Source organism: Leptinotarsa decemlineata, unplaced genomic scaffold, assembly GCF_025532065.1.
Source record: "Leptinotarsa decemlineata unplaced genomic scaffold, Ldec_3_MD MMD2_tig00000199_RagTag_RagTag, whole genome shotgun sequence".
Taxonomy (NCBI): domain Eukaryota; kingdom Metazoa; phylum Arthropoda; class Insecta; order Coleoptera; family Chrysomelidae; genus Leptinotarsa; species Leptinotarsa decemlineata.
Window position 1 is genome coordinate 9,198,090 of NW_027412544.1, and position 20,896 is coordinate 9,218,985.

The 20,896-nt window shown below is 35.0% G+C and overlaps 1 protein-coding gene across 2 annotated transcripts in view; it reads left to right on the forward strand.

Moving 5' to 3' along the window:
* LOC111518159 (arrestin homolog) overlaps positions 1–20,896 on the forward strand; it is a 472,237-nt gene that overhangs the window by 113,961 nt on the left and 337,380 nt on the right. For both annotated transcript variants that reach the window (XM_074172905.1, XM_074172906.1), the window contains 2 exons: positions 3,039–3,242; positions 16,718–16,804. In XM_074172905.1, coding sequence (XP_074029006.1) covers positions 3,199–3,242; positions 16,718–16,804 — 131 coding nt within the window. In that variant the 5' untranslated portion in view covers positions 3,039–3,198. The remainder of the gene's footprint in view (positions 1–3,038; positions 3,243–16,717; positions 16,805–20,896) is intronic.

Here is a 20,896-nt window from a genome sequence, read left to right on the forward strand (position 1 = left end):
AGATAAGGCAATATTGAGAAATTATTCAAGGTAGGTACTTAAGACGCAGGTACCTAGAAGAGGTATCTATGGTATAAATGAGGACAACATTGTAAGTATATTTAGTTTAATCTTCCTCTCGATGATGATCACTTGGTGATCGAAACACGTCTCGAGGTGTTAAAATAACGGTTTGGTGTTGGGAAAACACTCCAGTAATATTCATTACTACACCAAAGGTTCCAAACAGTGCAACACAAATTATTCAAATTTTGTATTCGAAACGGCGGATTACATATTGTTTCACAACTACCTCAATATGGGTATCAAATGATAGGGCTTGACCAGTGCTGCTGTAATGTCAATTCAAAAAGTATCGAAATTTACAAGAAAATAGTACCCAAAATGTACTGCGCAAGCCTAGGCATGGTACATGCGCATAAGTCATTTCAGATCGAATGACAGTATTGCCAAACCTTTAAATTCGAAAAATATATGGAGTGAAAAATTTGCTGGAAACTAAGAAATGTACCTCAAGAGAAAGAACATAATCAGAACATTTGATAAAAATGTGTCTTCTTCCTTCTTCAAATTGCTCTTTCACGATTGCAAATGTGTTTTGTTTCAATTAGATTTCTGTCACAATAGAATGATCAATATTAGAGACGTTTTCAAGTAGCTAGATTTGATAATTCCAATGGATATTATGATTTTCAAATCGAAAGAAATATATTTGATAATTTTTTTCTTCTGAATATTTGAAATTTCTGACACGGTTCCACAAAGTTCTGTTTCTGTGTGATATTGAATATGAAAGGCAAAAAAATATTCTGGAACTAAAAATCTTTTGTTTGTACCTACATCACAAAAATAAATAAAAAACAATCATAACATCTTTCAGATGAACAATGTGGAAGATTATGCTCTGACAAAAACATGCATAACTTCAGTTCACTTGCACAGATGTAGCCAGCTTTGTTGAAGGAAGATTTTCCATTACAACTTGAATATTCTGGGATCTTTTCAAAAAATTCATCTTGGCTATATGCTTTCCAGTCTTGCTGTGACGAACAGTATGGTTTACTTTCCCTATTTGTCAACCACTCTGAGAACTCCATAAAAGTAATAATATATTAATCTTCAAAATATACATTTTTTATTTTTACTCACATCACCCCTTTTAAAATTATACTTATGAGTTCTTTTATATTTTTTTTTATGGAATGTAGCATCACCTCTATCCCCAGAATTATTTTCCAGATCTGGGTCTGATCTTTTATTTTCAAACTCAAGAATTGGAATATTTCCATTTTCTTCTTTTGAATTTGGAGTGTCTCGACCCAATGCTATCAGGTACCTAGTAATAAACAAAGGGATATATATTTTAAGTTCATTTTTAGTCAATATTATTTTTACCTGTCTATATTCCTGTTTATTTTGACAAAACAATGAAACCCAATTCCTCAAAGGTGAGGTGTGAGGTTAAAAGTTAAAACTGATGTTCTGCTGACTGACTGACAGATTACAAAACTACAGTTCACAGACACAACACAGAATTAAATAATGCATAGTTGTGATGACAGCTCACAATTTTGACACAAGTACGGTTTTTGCTGATCTGGAACTTGAAACACGGAATTGCATTGTTGCCACACATATTGTTATTATTTTTTATTGTACTCTGATGGGAGTCAACGTGAAAATGTAAAAAAATTGAGATTATAGTAAATAGTACCATATAGTCTACATATTGATCCGGGTAGTACCGGGTAATCATGTAATAGTACCGAATGCGGTACAATAGTACCTTAACGGCAGCACTGGGCTTGACTAGTAGAATACTAGTACACTTTGAAAGAGATGCAAATTCAAGATGGTTGCAGCCATAAAATGGCGGATTACATATTGTTTCACAACTACCTCAATATGGGTATCAAATGACAAGGCTTGACTACTAGAATAGTAGTACACTTTGAAATAGATGCAAATTTAAGATGGCCGCAGCTACAAAATGGCGGACTATATATTACCTTGTAATACTGACGCACTAAATGAACTAAACAGAATGAGAAGAATCGAGTAACAAAATTAGAAACTGAAAACTTGAAAATGAAATAAGTGAAAAATAGAATATGAATATGAAGAAAATAATAATGATGTAGATAATGTACTGAAACCTGAAAAATGATTCAGAAGATCCTAGGTAACAGTCATCACACCACTCCCCTCAGATAAGAAATAATTAAAATTTTTTGGGCGTAGTATTTACAACGATTTTATTATTATTTATCTAATCAATACCGTAGATTGCTCCGTTCCGAATTATTTTTTAGTCTATACTACATCATCTACATCATTATTATTTTTTTTTCAATCAAACCGAACAATAAAAAAATTATTTACTCATTTTATTTCCTATTTAATCGATTTCATATCTGTAACGGTTCTGAATAAAGTAATGTTACCATATGATAAAAGAACGGCTTGTATTTTGAATACACAATGGCTTCCAGATTGAAGTAAGAAAAGCAATTGTTTGTATTGAACGCAATGGAAAGCAAATGTAATAGTAAATTTTGGGTTTCACAATTGTTTCCGATTCAATATTCAAATACGAAAAGTAGTTGGTCATTATTTTTGATTTTTATATCATTAATTTTTTGATAACACATTTCACTTTTTGTTTATATTTTCTGAGTAATTTTGGCCAGAGGTAATAGTGTGAAAGCTATTTTTCGGGTTTTCTTGACCGTGGTCTGCAGGTTTCTATGCCTGATTAATAGCATGACGAAACGTCAGGCAAAAAACGTGCAGATCACGGCCAGAAAACCCGGAAAATAGCTTTCACAAAATAATGTTGGTTTTATTGGTTCATTCCGACTGCTGATCGGGAATGCACTTCAGCCATTTAGTTTTTTGGTTCCTCTGTTCAACCATAAATCGTATTTCATAGAAATTATTATCTTAAATCCAATTGTACCCATATCCCGCACGTATTCAACTAGTATCACTAAAATTTGATCGCAGCAACGTATACAACATGATTTCGTTATTTACAGATTTTTCCATTACACTGAGAAGATGAGGGCTGCTGCGAAGATTTAATTTATGTGGCTATAGAAGGGTTTGGCGGATTACTTCGAGCCTCACTTGACCCTCTTTATATGTCAGATATTTCGAAATAAATTTTCGTGACTCGAGTGCCTCTGGAAAAGGAAAATGACCACCGAGGATACCTCCGGCCCCAGTGCTGCGCCTGACAGGTGAGTTGAGGATTTTGTGCCTATGGGCGATGAACATTAACCGGATTCACGTATTAAGGAAAGGGAGAGCGGGAGCCACGCTTCAGTTGCTTGATTTGATTTAATGTGCTCATTTCACCATATTGATTTGTTAATTTGATTCAGTTCTCTGGGTATTCAATTTGGAGTACGTCAATTAGTCCAATCGTTGACGGTAAAATACGGCGATGCTATCTGATTTTGCCAAACACACACAATTGCACGAAAATTTTGATTTAGGTTCTACTTACCCTCTAAACTGTGGAGGAAGTCCATTATATCTTAAAGTGGTGTGCAGTAGATTAACGAAGCATAAAAACTCAAAGTTGTCTCTACAATTTATTTTCACCCTCAGATATTAGAACGGTAAATCCATCAACCAGTACATGTTTCAAACCTATATAGGTTCATCATTAGTTAATTATTTAAAAATTATGGAGAAGAAAATATTTTATAATGGAGAAAAGAAAATTGTCACATGTTACCAACGAATGAATGGTCACAAAGACATATCAATAGTAATGAAATTTTTTTTTCGACGAAAGTTAATAACATCCAAGAGATCCGAATTGAATTGAATGAGAAATTCAGATCAGTTCGGATCTTTTTCATTAGAAATCGTTTTTATGTGGCGTTTTTGATTTTGATGTTAATTAGTGGGTATAAAGGCTCTAAGCCTCCCATACTTCAATTATTTATAGCTAGGATGTTATAAACTTCCGTCGTTTACTAAATATAAAAGAAATCATTACTATTAACATGTCGTTGTAACCATTTATTCATTGGTAACATGTGACAGTTTCCTTTTCTCCATTAAAAATATTTTTTTCCTCCATAATTTTTAAATAATAAACTGATGATGAACATATATAGGTTCGAAACATACTGATTGATGGTTTAACCGTTCTAACATATGAGGGTGATAATACATTGCGGAGACGACTTTCAGTTTTATGCTTCGCAACTCTACTTTAGAGTTGACTGCACGGATACTTTCACCCTGGGGATGATTACCCTTCTCGGAGGTGAGAAATGTTGCGTTGAAAATAACCCCAGGTATTGACCTTGTTTTTTTCAACTTTTGATTAGCAAGTAGAAGTGTTATTCAACCAATAAACCAATACATTCAGCATTTATGTTAATGTTTCGGGAAGTATATTTAACCTTCCGATCAGCGAGAAGGTCCGTACGGACCTTTTACAATATGTGTGAGTTCATAACTTTCTGTTATCATGCGCTAGAAACGTGTCGCTACATGTATTCCATAAAAACAACATGCTAAATCGATTAAAATAGGTTTCAACCCAATTCAATCTCCGGTTTCACTTTTGTTTTAAGGCATTTTCGACTCAAACGCAGATACAAGATCCCTACAACCTTATATATACAGGGTGTCCCTGGACTTCCTCTTTTCCTCTCGGAAATGTATAGATGGGGTCAAAATATCACCAGTACTTCATATAACTTTTTTTCCTAAAAGTCTTCGTAACCAAGTTACGGGCCCTCGAAGTTACAAAATGAAAAATGTTTTTCTTTGATAACTTTTCAAGTGAATATTCAAAATCATCCAAATTTTGGTAATTGACTAAACAAATGAATTCCGTCGATGAGCTTTCATGCAGGAGTCAGTTCTTTTGCTACAAAGTCAGGAACGGACTACCCCCGATGGTCCACACCCCAAAACTTTGAAATGACAGATATTTTTCAATATTTTTCAACAAAATAAGGTTACTTGGACAATTTTATGAATAAAAGTACTCGTGTGGAAAGTCGATCGGAGCAACGAGTCTTGATAAAAATGTAGTTCTACTCGACGACATCAAACCCGCTCGTCCACCATTATTTGAAATGAATAATTATCAAAGCAGAAATAATAATGATAACGTTAATTCAACAACATTTATAACAGGAATAATACAAAGTATGCTAAAATGAAGTCGTAAACAAAAAGTACAATACCTATATTTAGGAAGTTTAAGTCACAATTGTGATAGCAGATATTTTTTCAAAAGAAATATCAAGTTCTGTAGATTCGTGATGTTTTTAAATTAACAAGCTACTCTACTATGAAATATCGAATTCATTCCATATTTTGTATGTACATAATACGTGTGGAATAATCACGTTTCGTGTTGATCAGTTATCTGAATCTCATGAAACTCAACATTGGAATGTTTCAAATTCTTCTTCACAGCTAAACTGTTGAGGAGTTTCACTGATAATTATAATTTTATGGGAGAAATTCTTTAACACGAATCTAAATTTAGCTGAAAAAACGCACATCGGAAAAAATATTTACTATACTAATAAAAAGCAAACGAATGAACTACAAAAACGGCTGCACATGATCAGGTGAAAAATATCCAGGGAATAATTATGTTCCATTTCTTTCACAGATGTTGACAAAAAAACCTTTTAGAAAGTTTTGATAAAAAATGAGAAACTGGAATGCGATTTTGTTTTGTTGAGTAGTGCATTGTCAATATTCTATAGGATATTTTGAATTTTTTTGATATGGCCGAACAGTTTACATTCAATGAATATGCAGATATGCATGTATTTTATGGACGAGCATTTTGTAATGCTGCAGAAGCTCGTCGTCTGTATTCCGAGCATTTTCCCAATCGAACGGTACCGTCAAGAGAAACATTCGAGCGTGTCGATCGCAGCTTGAGGGAGACAGGTATGTAATAATTGATAATTAATTTGAGCACGTTGTTTTATTTCCATATTATTGTAGGTACAGTTTTGCCAAAACGAGGTGGTGAGGGCGCTCCTAGGACTGTACGTACCGTTGTATTGGAGGAAAATATTTTGGAAGCCGTCGCTGATGATCCTTCAATGAGCATCAGAAATCTATCAGAACAGTTCCATACATCCAAGTCCACTATTCATAGAATAATTAGGGAACAACTGCTCCACCCATTTCACATCCAAAAGGTACATGCCATGACACCTCAAGATTTTCCAGCACGACTGGAATATGCCAATTGGTTCATGGATAGGTAAAGAGAGGATATGACTTTTATTAATCGAGTTTTATTCACTGATGAAGCAGGTTTCAGTAGAGATGGAGTTATCAACTCTCATAATCTCCATATATGGGCCGAAGAAAATCCCCATGGGATATTGCAAACCAAACACCAACGGAAATTCAACGTGAATATTTGGGCTGGTATCATAGGAAACCATCTTATAGGACCATTCGTTCTACAGGACCGACTGAATGGAGAACGTTATTTGGAGTTCATTCAGAACGATTTGAATGGACTTTTGGAACATGTTCCATTGCAAACCCGAAGAGATATGTGGTTTATGCATGATGGCGCTCCTCCTCATTTTAGTTTCATTGTGCGTGACCATCTGAACCATATTTTCCACAATAGATGGATTGGTAGAGGTGGGCCATAATCATGGCCATCGTGGTCTCCGAATTTAAATCCATTGGATTTCTTTCTGTGGGGGCATCTAAAAAGCCTTCTTTACGCTACACCTATTCACACAAGAGATGCATTGTTGAATAGAATAACATTACATTGTGAAGCCATACGAAACGACCCTGGAATGCTATTTCAAGTACAGAGAGGGTGTCTTCGCAGACTAAGAAAATGTATAGAGAGAGAAGGTGGTCATATCGAGCAGTTTCTGTATCGGATTTTTCATTTCTGTTTGCTCTTGAGGCTCTTGAATTTCGTTAGTTAAACGTGTTTGCATTATAAAAATTCGTTATGAACATTTTACCTATCATTTCCATTTTCCTTAAAAACTAATATTTTCGAATAATGGTAGACAACTCAGGATAAATGTTGTTGAATTAACGTTATCATTATTATTTCTGCTTTGATAATTATTCATTTCACATAATGGTGGACGAGCGGGTTTGATGTCGTCGAGTGAAACTACATTTTTATCAAGACTCGTTGCTCCGATCGACTTTCCACACGAGTACTTTTATTCATAAAATTGTCCAAGTAACCTTAATTTGTTGAAAAATATCTGTCATTTCAAAGTTTTGGGGTGTGGACCATCGGGGGTAGTCCGTTCCTGACTTTGTAGCAAAACAACTGACTCCTGCATGAAAGCTCATCGAAGGAATTCATTTGTTTAGTCAATTACCAAAATTTGGATGACTTTGAATATTCACTTGAAAAGTTATCAAAGAAAAACATTTTTCATTTTGTAACTTCGAGGGCCCGTTACTTGGTAACGAAGGATTTTAGGAAAAAAAGTTATATGAAGTACTGGTGATATTTTGACCCCATCTATACATTCCCGAGAGGAAAAGAGGAAGTCCAGGGACACCCTGTATAATAAAGGGGTTACTGTGGATAAAAGCGTTGAATGTGTATTCAACCCAGGTACCAGCCAATGTGAGACCATCGCTTGACGAGTAAACACATATTATTGTGCATTTGAGTTTTATTGTTTGATTCTTTAGGATGTATAATTTTGTTTCTTTGGTTATTCTTCATGTTTATAAGGTGATTTTTGTTTGTTATATTTTTGTCTAGTATATATAATTTTGGGTGGTTAGTTTTATTCTGTAGAACAATGGCAGACGATGAGTGGGATCTTGTGAACATGGTTCTGAATAATAATACTTTACGCTACCAGCGTTTGACTGAGGAGGAAAAACGTATCGCCGATGCAAAATGATTGGCTTGTATGGAAGCTGAAATGGGCGACAATGGTGACCCTTTTGAAGACGGCGATTATGACACTGACCCTACATATCGGCCAGAATATGATAGGGATGTTTCCGATGTTGAAGTTGAAGGAAAGATCGATGTCAATCAATCTCAGCCATTGCTGCTCTTCTTTAGACTGAGACTGATGCAACTTACTTTATTAGACTGAGACTTTATTTCGAAACGTACGAAATGGTACAAAGATCCTCCACCGAGCAGTCGTATACGTGTTTATAACATTATCGACTACACACAAAATAAACCAGGACGAACGCAGAAGATGATTTATGATTCGTTTTCAATGTTTCTTTCTCTGATCACCGAAAATATTGCTGAAATTATCATACGCGAAACGAATCGCAAGGTCAACCAGGTAGCCGCTATATGGAATCAAAAAAATTTTACCATGCAGAAGCAATAGAAAACATTGACTCTGAAAGAGTTTGACGCGTTCGTAGCGATTATTTTGTATGCTTGGCTGATAAAATCCAACACCGAGCCTGTAAAAAAACTATAGGGCTCAACCCATGCTCAATATTCAAAGTTGCTTTATCGTTTTGTGTCAATTACAAAGTTCACTTACCAAGCACCAGATGTATATCAATAAAACATACAATGCAAATACAATTTTAGTAATATTTTTGTGATTCGTTTTACTGCCTATCTGACCAAATAAACCAGGAATATTTTACCTGGATTGAAATCAATTTTTTTGCCATACCACTCATATTTTACGAGTCTTACCCTTACCTATCTATATCATTCAGACACTTCATACAACCATAAGCTACATACACATACTCATGTAGGCACACTGATAAGACACCTGCATACTTATCATTCATGCGACCTCAGTATATTTTTTTAAGGTACCTGGGGACCTCGTTCTTCGGTTTACCGCTCGCGGGACTGTAATCCATCGGAGGATTAAACAGTTTAACAAAAACGCAACATGTGTTTCCATAGTATAGCATAGACACTAGTGAAGAATCTAGTGTATAGTGAAACACTTGTTGCGTTTTTATGAAACTTTTTAGTGAAAATACCGCAATGAAATTTTTATCGAATGAGGTGAAATTTTACTTACATGGAACACTGTCATCATCAATGGCATACATCGATGTTTCGGAATAAGACACTTGTTTTATTGCCTCTTCAGTACCAATCTGAATAACATAACAAGAAGAAGCACTCAATCCATTCGTAACATTAGTATTTTATGTCATGAATGAGTTGAATCTACTAATGTCATAGATGACCGTACTTGATGACATTCATTCGCTTATTTGAATTAATTCCAGCCATAGAAATCTTGTTCAATTTGAAAAGGGTGTATTTTCAGGATAGATTAATTTTTGGGGAAGAAAGGTTTTGGCTTCCTAGTTTTTCATCTTCATTTTTCCAAGAGCTGATACAAATATGTTGAATGTGTCACTATCTTCATTCGGGTTTGAAGGCCGTCGTAGTTTGGAACTGCTCCCTAACGTTTCGCCAGCACGAGTGGCTGGCTTCTTCAGAGGTTTATTCATCTTGATGATTCACCGATGACTGGTGATTTTACTTCAGTCATCATGTTTTCGAGTTGGATCAGGATCTCTGACTTTTTCATCATGATTTGTTTATTTACATATATATGGATCTGTATGTTGAATATGGGGCGCGGCCGAAATTTCTCTCGACGCCTGTGGTATCCCTCTTGGCGGGAGAGTTTCCTGGTAAATAGCATTTTTGCGGCCTCAAGATTATTATGATCTCATCCCGTGACAGGGCCTTCGAGGCATTCAGTTTGTCTTGACTGTGGGGGTGTTAACCGTCAGCATTGTTTGCAGAATGGGAAAGTTCATCAGCAGAGTCTGTAGCTGGTCGAAGGCCGTGCATAAACCGTCGACTGAGCTGGGGTCACTGCTTTTTGTGGATTTTACGGCTCTCACATATGAGACTCCGTTTTTTATCGTGTTTGTTCCTGCCGGCCATTTTGGTTGGGCTGGCAGGTCTTTGGGTTTGGTGTTTCCCTTTTTGTTTTTGGGATGTTCCGGGCATCCTTGATAGTTGGCTGGGTGTTCTCCTTTGCAATTGAAGCATTTCGCCGGGGCTTGCTTCGTCTTTTTACACTCGGCCGTCAGGTGGCGGCCTGCACATCTTAAACACGCAGGGACTGCTTTGCAGTTTTTCTGCGAGTGTCCAAACTTTTGACAGCGGAAGCACTACTGTAGGTATATGTGCATAGGACTTTCCGGTTGTTAGTGGTGTCTCTGAAATATGTACTATGAAATGACAGTTGACACTGACGGAAGAACGGAGTTGTTCACATTTAGGATTTCCCTGACTTCGTATATATGGCTCTGTTTCCTGGTAACGAGGACCAATACGAGCGGGAGCGGCTTTTTATTTTGTTTCTTCAGTCTGGCTACCGATATAATATCGAAGCCTTTGGCTTTCAGATCGTCTTCGATTTTTGTCGGCTTCGAAGAATTCAGGTACACCTCGGAATACTACTCTTAGGGGTTTTATTTCCTGCATTGTGTATATATGATGCGGGATTTTTTCTTTGTCTAGTTTTCTGATCATTTTTCTGAAGTAGTCCGGGCTTGCGGGTTGAACTTTGACACCATCATTTGTATTTACCGCCTCCGTAAATTTATATTCTCTCCTGCGGCTATTTCACTGAATTTTGCCCACTTATCTTTTTGCCTAATAGTGATAGGTGGTGGTCTGATTGTTTTTGGGCCGGTTGCCTGTACTGTTTTAGGCATTACAGTCTTCTATTCATGTGTTTCGGTTTCCATATCTTCGGATGCATGTTTTTTTTGGGTTTTTGAGTTTTTGGGACCTCGTTGGCTTGGATGTCTTTGCATTTCAGGGTTATTAGCCCTGAGTTTCTGAGGTTTTCTAGACGGCATTTTCGTCTTTTCTATTTTTGGTACATCTTTTTGTACCTGTGTTTTGGTCTTGTTGTTTGTTTTAGGTTTTTGTGGCTTTTTTGGAGACTCTGTCTCAACCAGGCGTTTTTTATTGACAATCGTCTCTTCTTCTAGGATTTCTTCAGAAGAGTAGCCTGATATATTATGTGTTTGGTCATCTGACATTTTGTCGTATCCGCAGGATCTTTTCTGCTCTAGTTCCTGTCTTCTTTTTCGCATTAGTATATGCGTCGAAACGAGTTCCTGTGGTGAAACTTCGTATAGATCTAGTAGTTTGGATATCATGGCTAATACCATATCTCATGTTATCGTTTCGAATGCTCAACTAATTTGAACTGATGATGGATTGATGATATACTAGTACTCCAACAGTAACTTTCTATTGAATGGTGATTTTCAGTACGTGGGTTGTATTTTTGTTGATTCAGGTAGTCCGCCTCTCTTGTTGCCTGAAGTGTTATTATCTGTTAATGACATAACACTGAATTGCGCTGTTGCCATCTTTTAGTATGGGATTCCAAATCCGGTTAAGCGTTACCGACTCCTCTTTTCTGTAGAGTTTTCCGTATATTCATGGATTTCTATGGTTTCACGTACAATAGGTTGAAGGTTGGTTCTTATTCGTCCAATGTCAAAATCGAAAATTTCGACGTGGAAAAACGAAAAAAAATCATTTTTCCGGGAAAACTCATGGATTATTGTTTGTAGTGTTGGAAACACATTTACTTGAGTTTTTTAAAAAAGTACTTACCACCCCAAGCTTTAGAATACTAGAGCATAATTACAAGTAGGTACACAAAAAAAGTGAATTGTAAAGTGGTTACTATTATTTTCAGGTAACGGGTAATAGTGAGTTTTATGATTGTTGTCGTCGATAATAGTGACAACATAATTATTGTCGCTTAATGTGGTTGCTAGAAAAAAACAAAATGATTTTTACTAGTACTTCAAAGAAAGTTTCATGAGTTTCCCTCGAAAATACTTACTTCACGTTGAAAATTCGAATTTTGTCGTTTGAAAAATAATATACAACATTTATGAAGCTATTACTCTATAGACACCATGTTTTTTATAAGTTTTCCCTTAAATGAATTTTGAACGATAAAATGCTAACTTTTTCAATAAATTGGTGGAAACATGGGAATTAAAACTTTCTATGGTTTCATATCCCTTCAATTTGTCACTTCAGTTTCGTCCTAAAAGGACATTTTAAGGCGAATACAATAAACTTTTCGAGTTATTCACAAAAAATCATTTCAAAACATGGTTTCACTGTTAGAAAAATTGACACTTTCACACTCACGAATGAGTCGGAAAGTGAAGATTTCCTGAAAAATATCTATGAAACAAAAAATGTTGAGGATGAGTTGATCTATCAGATCATCTATCTATAAATTGTTTGATGTAGCCGTTACTACGTGCTAGGATACCATGAAAAATGAGAAATAAAATGTTTTTTTGTCTCTTGTATTTGCAACTAACGTTATTGCAGTTTCGTCCTATAAGGACATTTTCGAACGAATACACTAAACAATACTAAACAGTTTATTGCATTTGTTTGAAAATGTCTATATGGGACAAAACTGCAGTAACGTTAATAACAATTACAAGTGGTAAAATACATAATCTATCTATTTTCGGGTTTATTTTTAATAAAACAATTTTCACCCTATAGAAGGCTTCATATAGGCTCAGCTTTTATGAGGTGGGTAAGTAGACTACAAATCCAAATTTCACTGCACATCGGTGCTGTTCAGGGTGAAATTATGCAGAAAATAGTTTATTGACTGGACTAAATATCATTGATCTCACAACGACGATATCGGTTTGTTTGAAGAGAGACTCGAAATGTGGATGTTTTTATTCAGTCCAGTAATTTTTTTGAAGCTCATCGGAAGAATCTGAATTCGCAATCATCAATTTCATTTCTGAATAAGGAAATTATTTGAAGCAGACATTTCATTGAAAAAAAAAAACATTTATAAGGATAATTACTTGAAAGTAATCTGAATTCTGGTCAAATAAGAATTTTCACTCCCGATTAGACATATCTTTGAAATATGTATTTTCATTGGAAGCGATCTCTCCTGTCGAAGAGAAGAAATGCTGGAACTCCAAAACTTTGATGTTAAAAGGTTCAAAATAATATCACAGAAGATCACCAAATTCATATGCTGTATTTATCGACCACCTAGCGATACACAATGTAGGACACTATTCTCTTCACTTGCAAACACCCTTGACTTTCTGCAAATCAATCATCCCAGTGCCTAAATTTCCATATTCGGAGAATTCAATGTCCACAATATCGAATGGCTCAAATTTTCAAATATCAACGACAAACAAGGTCCCGAAGCTGAGGCTTTTGCAATAAGCAGCAGACTTACTCAGATTATAAATAAACCAATCAGGATTCCTGATCGTGATGGAGAATATGCCAGTTTTCGGGATCTATATCTAACAACCACTCCAGAAATTTACACAGTTAGCGTAATGTCCCCATTGGGATCTTTCTCATTTCTGTGTTGAGTGAATTACCGATGAATGCCAAACGCAAAGTTTGACATTACAGATCAGCTGAATGGCAGGATCTTCAAGACCATTTCCGAAATTTATCCTGCCTATATGTCTTCTTCGATTGACGACTTGTTTATTTTGTGGAAATTCATATTCACCGAGGATACACTAAAAACACACTTTTGTCTATTTTCCACTATATTTCTTTATTGTAACTGCTTATATGTGATTCAGCTCTAAAGATCCATCAACTTGTGCTTCTGAAGTCACGAAAGTTATTCTATCATCTATGGATGCATATATTCCTTTTTTAAAGAAACGACCTTTTAAAGGCAAACAAAACAAAACAAAATTCCTCATCCAAAAATCTTGCATACCGGCAGTTTCGCAAAAATCTCAGTACCGAAAAGAAACTTCACAATCAGAGAATTAGGGATGAAAGGCTTGCCAATTCCAACGGCTCTAGATCCTTCTGATCGGTAGCTAAAGATGTTAATCAGAACTTTACAAAATCCACAATTCCACCACTAATACAAGCTTGCTCGCGTTCAGCCTATTCCCAAAAAGGGAAAGAAAAATCTTCCAAATATCTATAGACCAGTCGCTTTACTATCAGTGATATCAAAAATCATAGAGAAAGTCGTAAACCACCATAACCTCAAATATTTAGAAAGCTTCAACATCTTGAGCGATCATTAATATGGCTTTCGGAAACAAAGATCAACAGGCGACCTTTTATCGTATGTCACCCATATTTGGAATAACGCAATTGAGAAACATGACGCCGAATCACCTGGTTACCAACAAACAGTATTGTTTACAGCTCACGCGTTTTATTTAAAGTCACATTTAAAGTTCTTGCTGTTGTTTAATGTATACAGTGTGTAACAACGAAAACTTGAATATAAAAAGTAAGATTTTCAAAAAAAAGCTCGGACACGTCGATTTCTAATCAAAGGGGGACACCTTTTAGACTAATCAGACTTTTTGCAGTACGCACCCCCTCGGAGGGGTGCGTCCGACGACCCTTATTTAGATAGGGAAAGTAGGTCGAGTGGCACCTTGTTTTAAAGGTCTTTCGAATACCTTTACATCTCTGTTGAGAAAAAATTTTTGTAACGATTAGTTTTCGAGATAATTTGAAGATTTAAAGGTATTTTTCTTGAGTTCTACTCTTTTTAAAATGAATCAAATTGTTTTTAAGGTAAAATTTACGTTCAGAACTTTCATAAAAAAATAAATTATTGCTTTTTATGACAACCTGCTAATACGTGTCCATTTGATTTCGTGAAAAAGTAAGAATTATTTGTTTATTACGAAGATATTTTTTCGGGGGATGGGGTTGGTTAACACCCTTACATTTTAGGTAAATTGAGTGGGACCTCCTTATGAAGGTTGCCTTTTGACGTGGATATTTTATGCTTCTGATAAAAAAAGTGAATCATACTAAAAACTTACCTACACAACGAATACAACCTGCTGATTTCCTTGAATGCTGATGTCACAGAAAAGTTCAAAAAACTGTTTTAGGGCTGATAAACCTCTGATTGCTGATAAACTTCTGGTACTTAAGCTGGGATTGGCGATGACTTGACCAATCACTCCAATCGCATTATCGTCATTCACTACCCTTCTCTGAACATTTATTTTCTTATTTAAAACCCAACCTGTCTCCCTGAATTTTGTGACCAAATCCAGAACGTGATTTCTACTTTGGTGTTTACCAGGGTTTTGCTCGTATAATAAAATTGATGTTCTATTAGCATTTTGGTCGTTGCCAAAAAATAAAGCAATAACTGAAATCCTTTCAGCAGTAGTGTAAGGCATTTTCAAACAAATAACAATACACGACCCGTTTAAACAAAATAATCGAACGATGTACTAATGAAAACTGGAAGAAGAGGAGTGAGTATTGATTTCAAAACAGAAAACTGATAAGAAGAATTGCTTCTGATGTATTATTAACATGGCAATTTTAACTTCAAATTATCTCGAAAACTAATCGTTACAAAATTTTTCTTCTAACAGAGTTGTGAAGGTATTCGAAAGACCTTTGAAACAAGGTGCTACTCGACCTACTTTCCCTATCTAAATAAGGGTCGTCGGACGCAACCCTCCGAGGGGGTGCGTACTCCCTCCGGAGACGTATCCGAGGTTTTTTTCAAAATCTTACTTTTTATATTCAAGAACGGCTCTGTTAAGTTTTCGTTGTTACACACTGTATAATACATTTGTAATAGAATTTAATTGTATCTATATCTATTGCTCATAATAAAACTTCTTTGAAAATTGAATAATTATGTTTTGTTTATTGCTATTTGGAAAAAATTGTGTTAAAAGAACTTTTAACACTAGTGTTAAAGATATTTTTTTTCACTACTAACCTGAGGAATTGCTATTATTTACTCCATTCCCCTAATCATCTCTAAATCATTGTCACCTCAATTTTCACCCATTTTTTAATTAATTATATTGACGTTTTACTCATATAGATCTTTTAACTTCTTCGAACTGAAATCTAAATTTGAATTAAAACCGCATTTGGCAAACTGACAGCAATAATAATCATTGTACAGTGATTGGTTGTCATGTAAACGCCGGCAAACGTTTTCATGGCCTAAGTAGATGTTGCGCGCTTATAATCGACATCGCGTATTCAACATGGAAACTGTACCGTTTCAATTTGACATGCAACAATTCATAGCTGCCTTGGGTTATCATATAACCAAGGAAATTTTTTTTCTCACTATAATGCAGAATTGAGAAATTCTAAGTTCTGAACATACAGAAGCGATAAGAGAAGTGGAACATTGAAATATCAAAAATGCAATGAGATATTTCCTAGATTCATATCAAAATTTGACATGCCAAATTTTTACATAAATAAAGCCAGTCTGATTAGAAACACGCTCCACTCTACTTGATATTCCGATATATTTAATAAATTGTTAGAAAATTATCAATGCCAAAATTGAAATTGTTAATAAATCAATGTTATTGCTACGTTGCAAACATCATCTTTCAATAGTCTTGAAAACCATAAAAAATGACAGTTGTACAAAAAAATATTTTCAAGATTATTTTACGGATAGAATATTGATCTCATCTTTGATGCCAAAAAAATAAATAATTGCATCTATTCGAAATTGAAAGAAATGCTACGACTGCATTAGGTTTGTATGACCTCACATTTGTTTGTTTTACGAAATTTAAATTATTTCTGGAAAAACGGAAAAAAGAAAATAATCTTTACAAAATAACAATGACTGAATAATATTCACCAAAATTGATTTTCCAAATGTAACTCTATTTCTTTTTTCATTATTTTCAGTGGAGCAACAGATCGGCAAACCATAACGGAAAATAACAAAGGAGATCCTGCCGTAACTCAAGTACCCGATGGAATGAGTGCTCAAAGGTAAGCACATCCACTATTTTCAAATAGTTCACTTATATCTACTTTGAACCACGTACCTAGTCTTCAACTTCATGTAAAGGACGAAATTCGGATAATATAAGAAACTTCATTATATTAGATTCAAATTGGACATTTCAAAATTGAGTATAGTCGAAGTAAACGACATTGTGCACTCTTGAAGTTGAAGTGCACTCTCAAAGGCTAAAAAAACCAATACATAGAAATGAACCGGCAGCGAACTAGTCCACGTGGACTCTAGACGTATAGACGGTTCGTCTATAGGATGATTTTTACTAACCAAGTGATAATTGGCTGAAGAGTCATAAAATCAAATTTGAAGTTATGTTACGGTGACGAATAGAAATCCTGGAATGTGGGGATGGTTATCGCAGTCGTGTTCAGTTCAGGAACTGATCGCGATTGGAGTGTTGAAATTCGATATTGGTGCAGTTAAAATTACTTAAAATTTTTGTTATCTGTTGAAAATGTGGCGCCCTTGGATAAGTACTAATAGTAATAACGAGTGTGATAAGAACCAAAAGCGATGGCGAACAATGCGAAAAAGAGATACTAGTGAATAAGATCCGGATGCATTTGAATATTGAAACACAAGCAGCATCAGATTTGACCGAAATTCCTTTTTTAACTGTACGTAAAATAGTCAAAAATAAAACTTATGAATGCAAAACGCGATGTGATACAGGATTACCAGAAACCTTTAGATGTTCATCTGATAAAATCCATGAAAGAAACCAACTGTTACAGAAGCAATGAGATTCTTACAACTGAAATCACAAGGAAGAAATTGAATACTTCCGGCTGCTGTGACAAAACTCTTCATAATCGGATGAAGACACTAGGATCTAGTTTAAAAATAATAAAAAAACGCCAAGCAGTTATGGAAAGCAGAAGAATAGTGGAATGGCGTAACTAATACTCAGAATAAATAACTAAGTATAGACAAGAACAACGGCAGATTTTCTATTTGGACGAAACTTGGTACAACAGGGTGTACGAGAATGTGTACGCCTAACATGTCTGCAAACAAAGGATCGCGACAAATCATTGTACATTGCGGAGGAAGTAAATGATGGATTCCGAATTCCTTGAAATTATGTGGAAAAAACTTAAGGACTGCAATGTTGACTATCGTAAGAGAACATGGAAGTTAATAGTTTCGAGGAATGGTTCGAAAACACATTGATTCCAAATTCGGATGCGACTAGTGTAATAGTTCTTGACAACGCTTCCTATCATTCGCGGCAGCTCATCAAAGTATCAAAGAAAAATTCCAGGAAATATGTAATACAAAGTTTTATAATGGATAAAAATTTGTATTTTGAAGATTACTATACCAAAAACCAACTACTTGAAGTTTTACAGACAAAAACATTTCGAAAAGTGTATGCCCTTGAGGATATTGCTAAAAAGTATGGACACATCATACTGAGACTTCCCCCCTATTTTTGTGTTTTTAATCCCATCGAGTTGATTTGGGGAAAATTGAAACAAAGCATCAGGCGTGAAAATAAATTTCCAAAATTTGATAATACTTTCGATTTTCATTCTTGACGACCGTGATGTCAAACAATGCTGGGAAAAAAGGGACTTCGAAAAAAACTAAATAAAAGAAGAAATTATGAATGTTATGCTTCCTGTCAAGGAAAACTCCTGGGTCATTGGTGGTTGAAGGCCGGTCCTTTTTGGAAGAAAAAAGTACAATCCCTCAGGAGAAGTAGATTTTTGCATTAATTCAACGAGAACATTTATGAATATTGAATCTGCTCATTGCTGAGATAGTGTGTGAAATATTCTCGATTTGATCTAATTTACTTTTCATTGCCAAAGTTCACTGACTGAACACAGAAATCTTCAAGGCCATCCACCATATACTGGTAGGTTATTCTCATTATCAAATAACTCTCTTTCTCTGTACGAATTATACCTACCATTTCTCCTAGAGGTTTCCGTTTGAAACCGTCTTTTATTTTAGGTCTTCTTATTAAGGTAATTAGTATTATTATCGTTCCTCTATTATAATCATAATATTTCTGTTCCAATTTTGATGAATTTTACATTCATTGGGCCATGAAAAACTTAATTATTCAGTTTTGTTCAGTGATGAGAACACTTTTCATAACAATAGGACTGTCAACAGCCATAACTTCCACTATTATTTTGATTCCAATCCATATCAATTCAGAACTACCCATAATCAACACAGATGGTCAGTGAATTTTTGGGGCCAAATTACGGATCAATATTTGAGTAGTCCTCATTTTTTTCGAAGAACGTGTAAATGACGTGTAGTTTTTAGAATTTGTGACAAATCATTTTCTAGTCCTATTTCAAGAAATTCTCATAGGAAGAACGATACGGCTTCAAATGGATAGAGCTCCCGCACATTTTCATAGTGAGGACCTTGGATTCGACGGAATGAATTGCAAAATTGGCCCCCAAGGTCACCCGACCTGACGTCATCCAATTTATTTTTACGGGCGTACATTGAAGGCATTGTTTATAATACACATTCAAACAATACCAGATAATCTGAAACGCACCAGAGAAGTGTAAGAGGATACGTTTGTGTTTCAGTTTCAGTTTGTTCACTTGATATAACATTTTGCTTGTTTTATATACACCATTAAAAATATTTCTAATTGAAACATATACATAATATTGAAAATATTGAAAAACACACGCATTTTATATTACACCTCAGTGTTCATTTTATTCGATTCAGATTTGTAACAACGCCATAGGCGATTTGATACATAATACATTTCTGAAAATTCATTTGCAAAATGTACATTTTACTTGAAAACGTGAAGAGTTAGCTATGCAGATATTTAAATTCGACTCCTGCTGTGAATATAAAATACAGGGCGTTCCATTGGATACGAACGAAATATTGTCGTTTTAAGATTGTAACTGTTTTGCATTCATTTTTACACACCTTGTATAAATTAGTTGACATTCCACAAGTGCGAAATGAAAGTTAGTCAATTAATATATCTTTAACATTGATTTGGTTCGAAATAAGCAATCACCATTTGGGACTTCAAACATTGAATCTGACACTATATTTTCACAAAATGAGAGATATTGCAAAAACTATAAGATTTAGGTGAATTAAACTGGCACATCCTGTACAATATGAGAATATTTCAAAATGTAGCACTAATAGATTTATATTTATCCACTGGAAAAAAAATAAAATCGAATGCTTTAACCATAATGCTTCGAGTTGAATAACGTGAATAACCCAGTATTTAGCCCATCTACTGCTGCATTCTATATCCCTGGAGAAATTGAATTAATTTTTTGTAACGGTCACTCAAGCGACTTGACCCTTTAATGACCCTAGTGCCAGTCGATTGGAACAGCACTTTCTCTTTCCTTACACTCCACTCTAAAAGCCGATAGTTATTAATGGTCTTTTCAATCTAGCAAACGCATGAAAGCATGTTAGGGATATCAAGATATTGGAAGCGATAATTCCCAGCTGCATTTTTGGGTGAATTCAGTATACAAGGTGACTCCATGTAAACTGCGTAAACTGCGTAAACTATAAATTGGAAAATTATAAAAATTTCCCATTATGGTTATGATGTTGAAAGCAACTCATTCATTTCATTTGATGAACATTTTGATGAAAATTTCAATTAAATATAATATCACTCAACTTAACTCACTACTCTTGAATGCACTTTTGCCTTTGCATAAAAAAGTAAACAATTTCTGTAACTTTGGTTCAAAATGTCCGACGTCTAATCAAACGTGTGACTTATCCAATAATAGTATGACTCCGAACGTAGTTGTCAAACATATATTCTTAGCGTAGATTTGAACGTATCCTTCTAGACCGGGAGATAGTGGTATATTTTGGTAAGTCATTTCTTACAGTATATCGCTTTTAGGATGATTATTATACGTAATAAGTGGAAGGAAAATGATGTTCTTACCGGTGCGTGCGACGCAATTGTAGAATAATTAATTGAACTTACTCGATAATCGGAAGGTGTCAAACAATTTCTGTCACCAAATTTAATCGATTTATCGGTATTTTAACAAAAAAATCTGGCGCTCCCT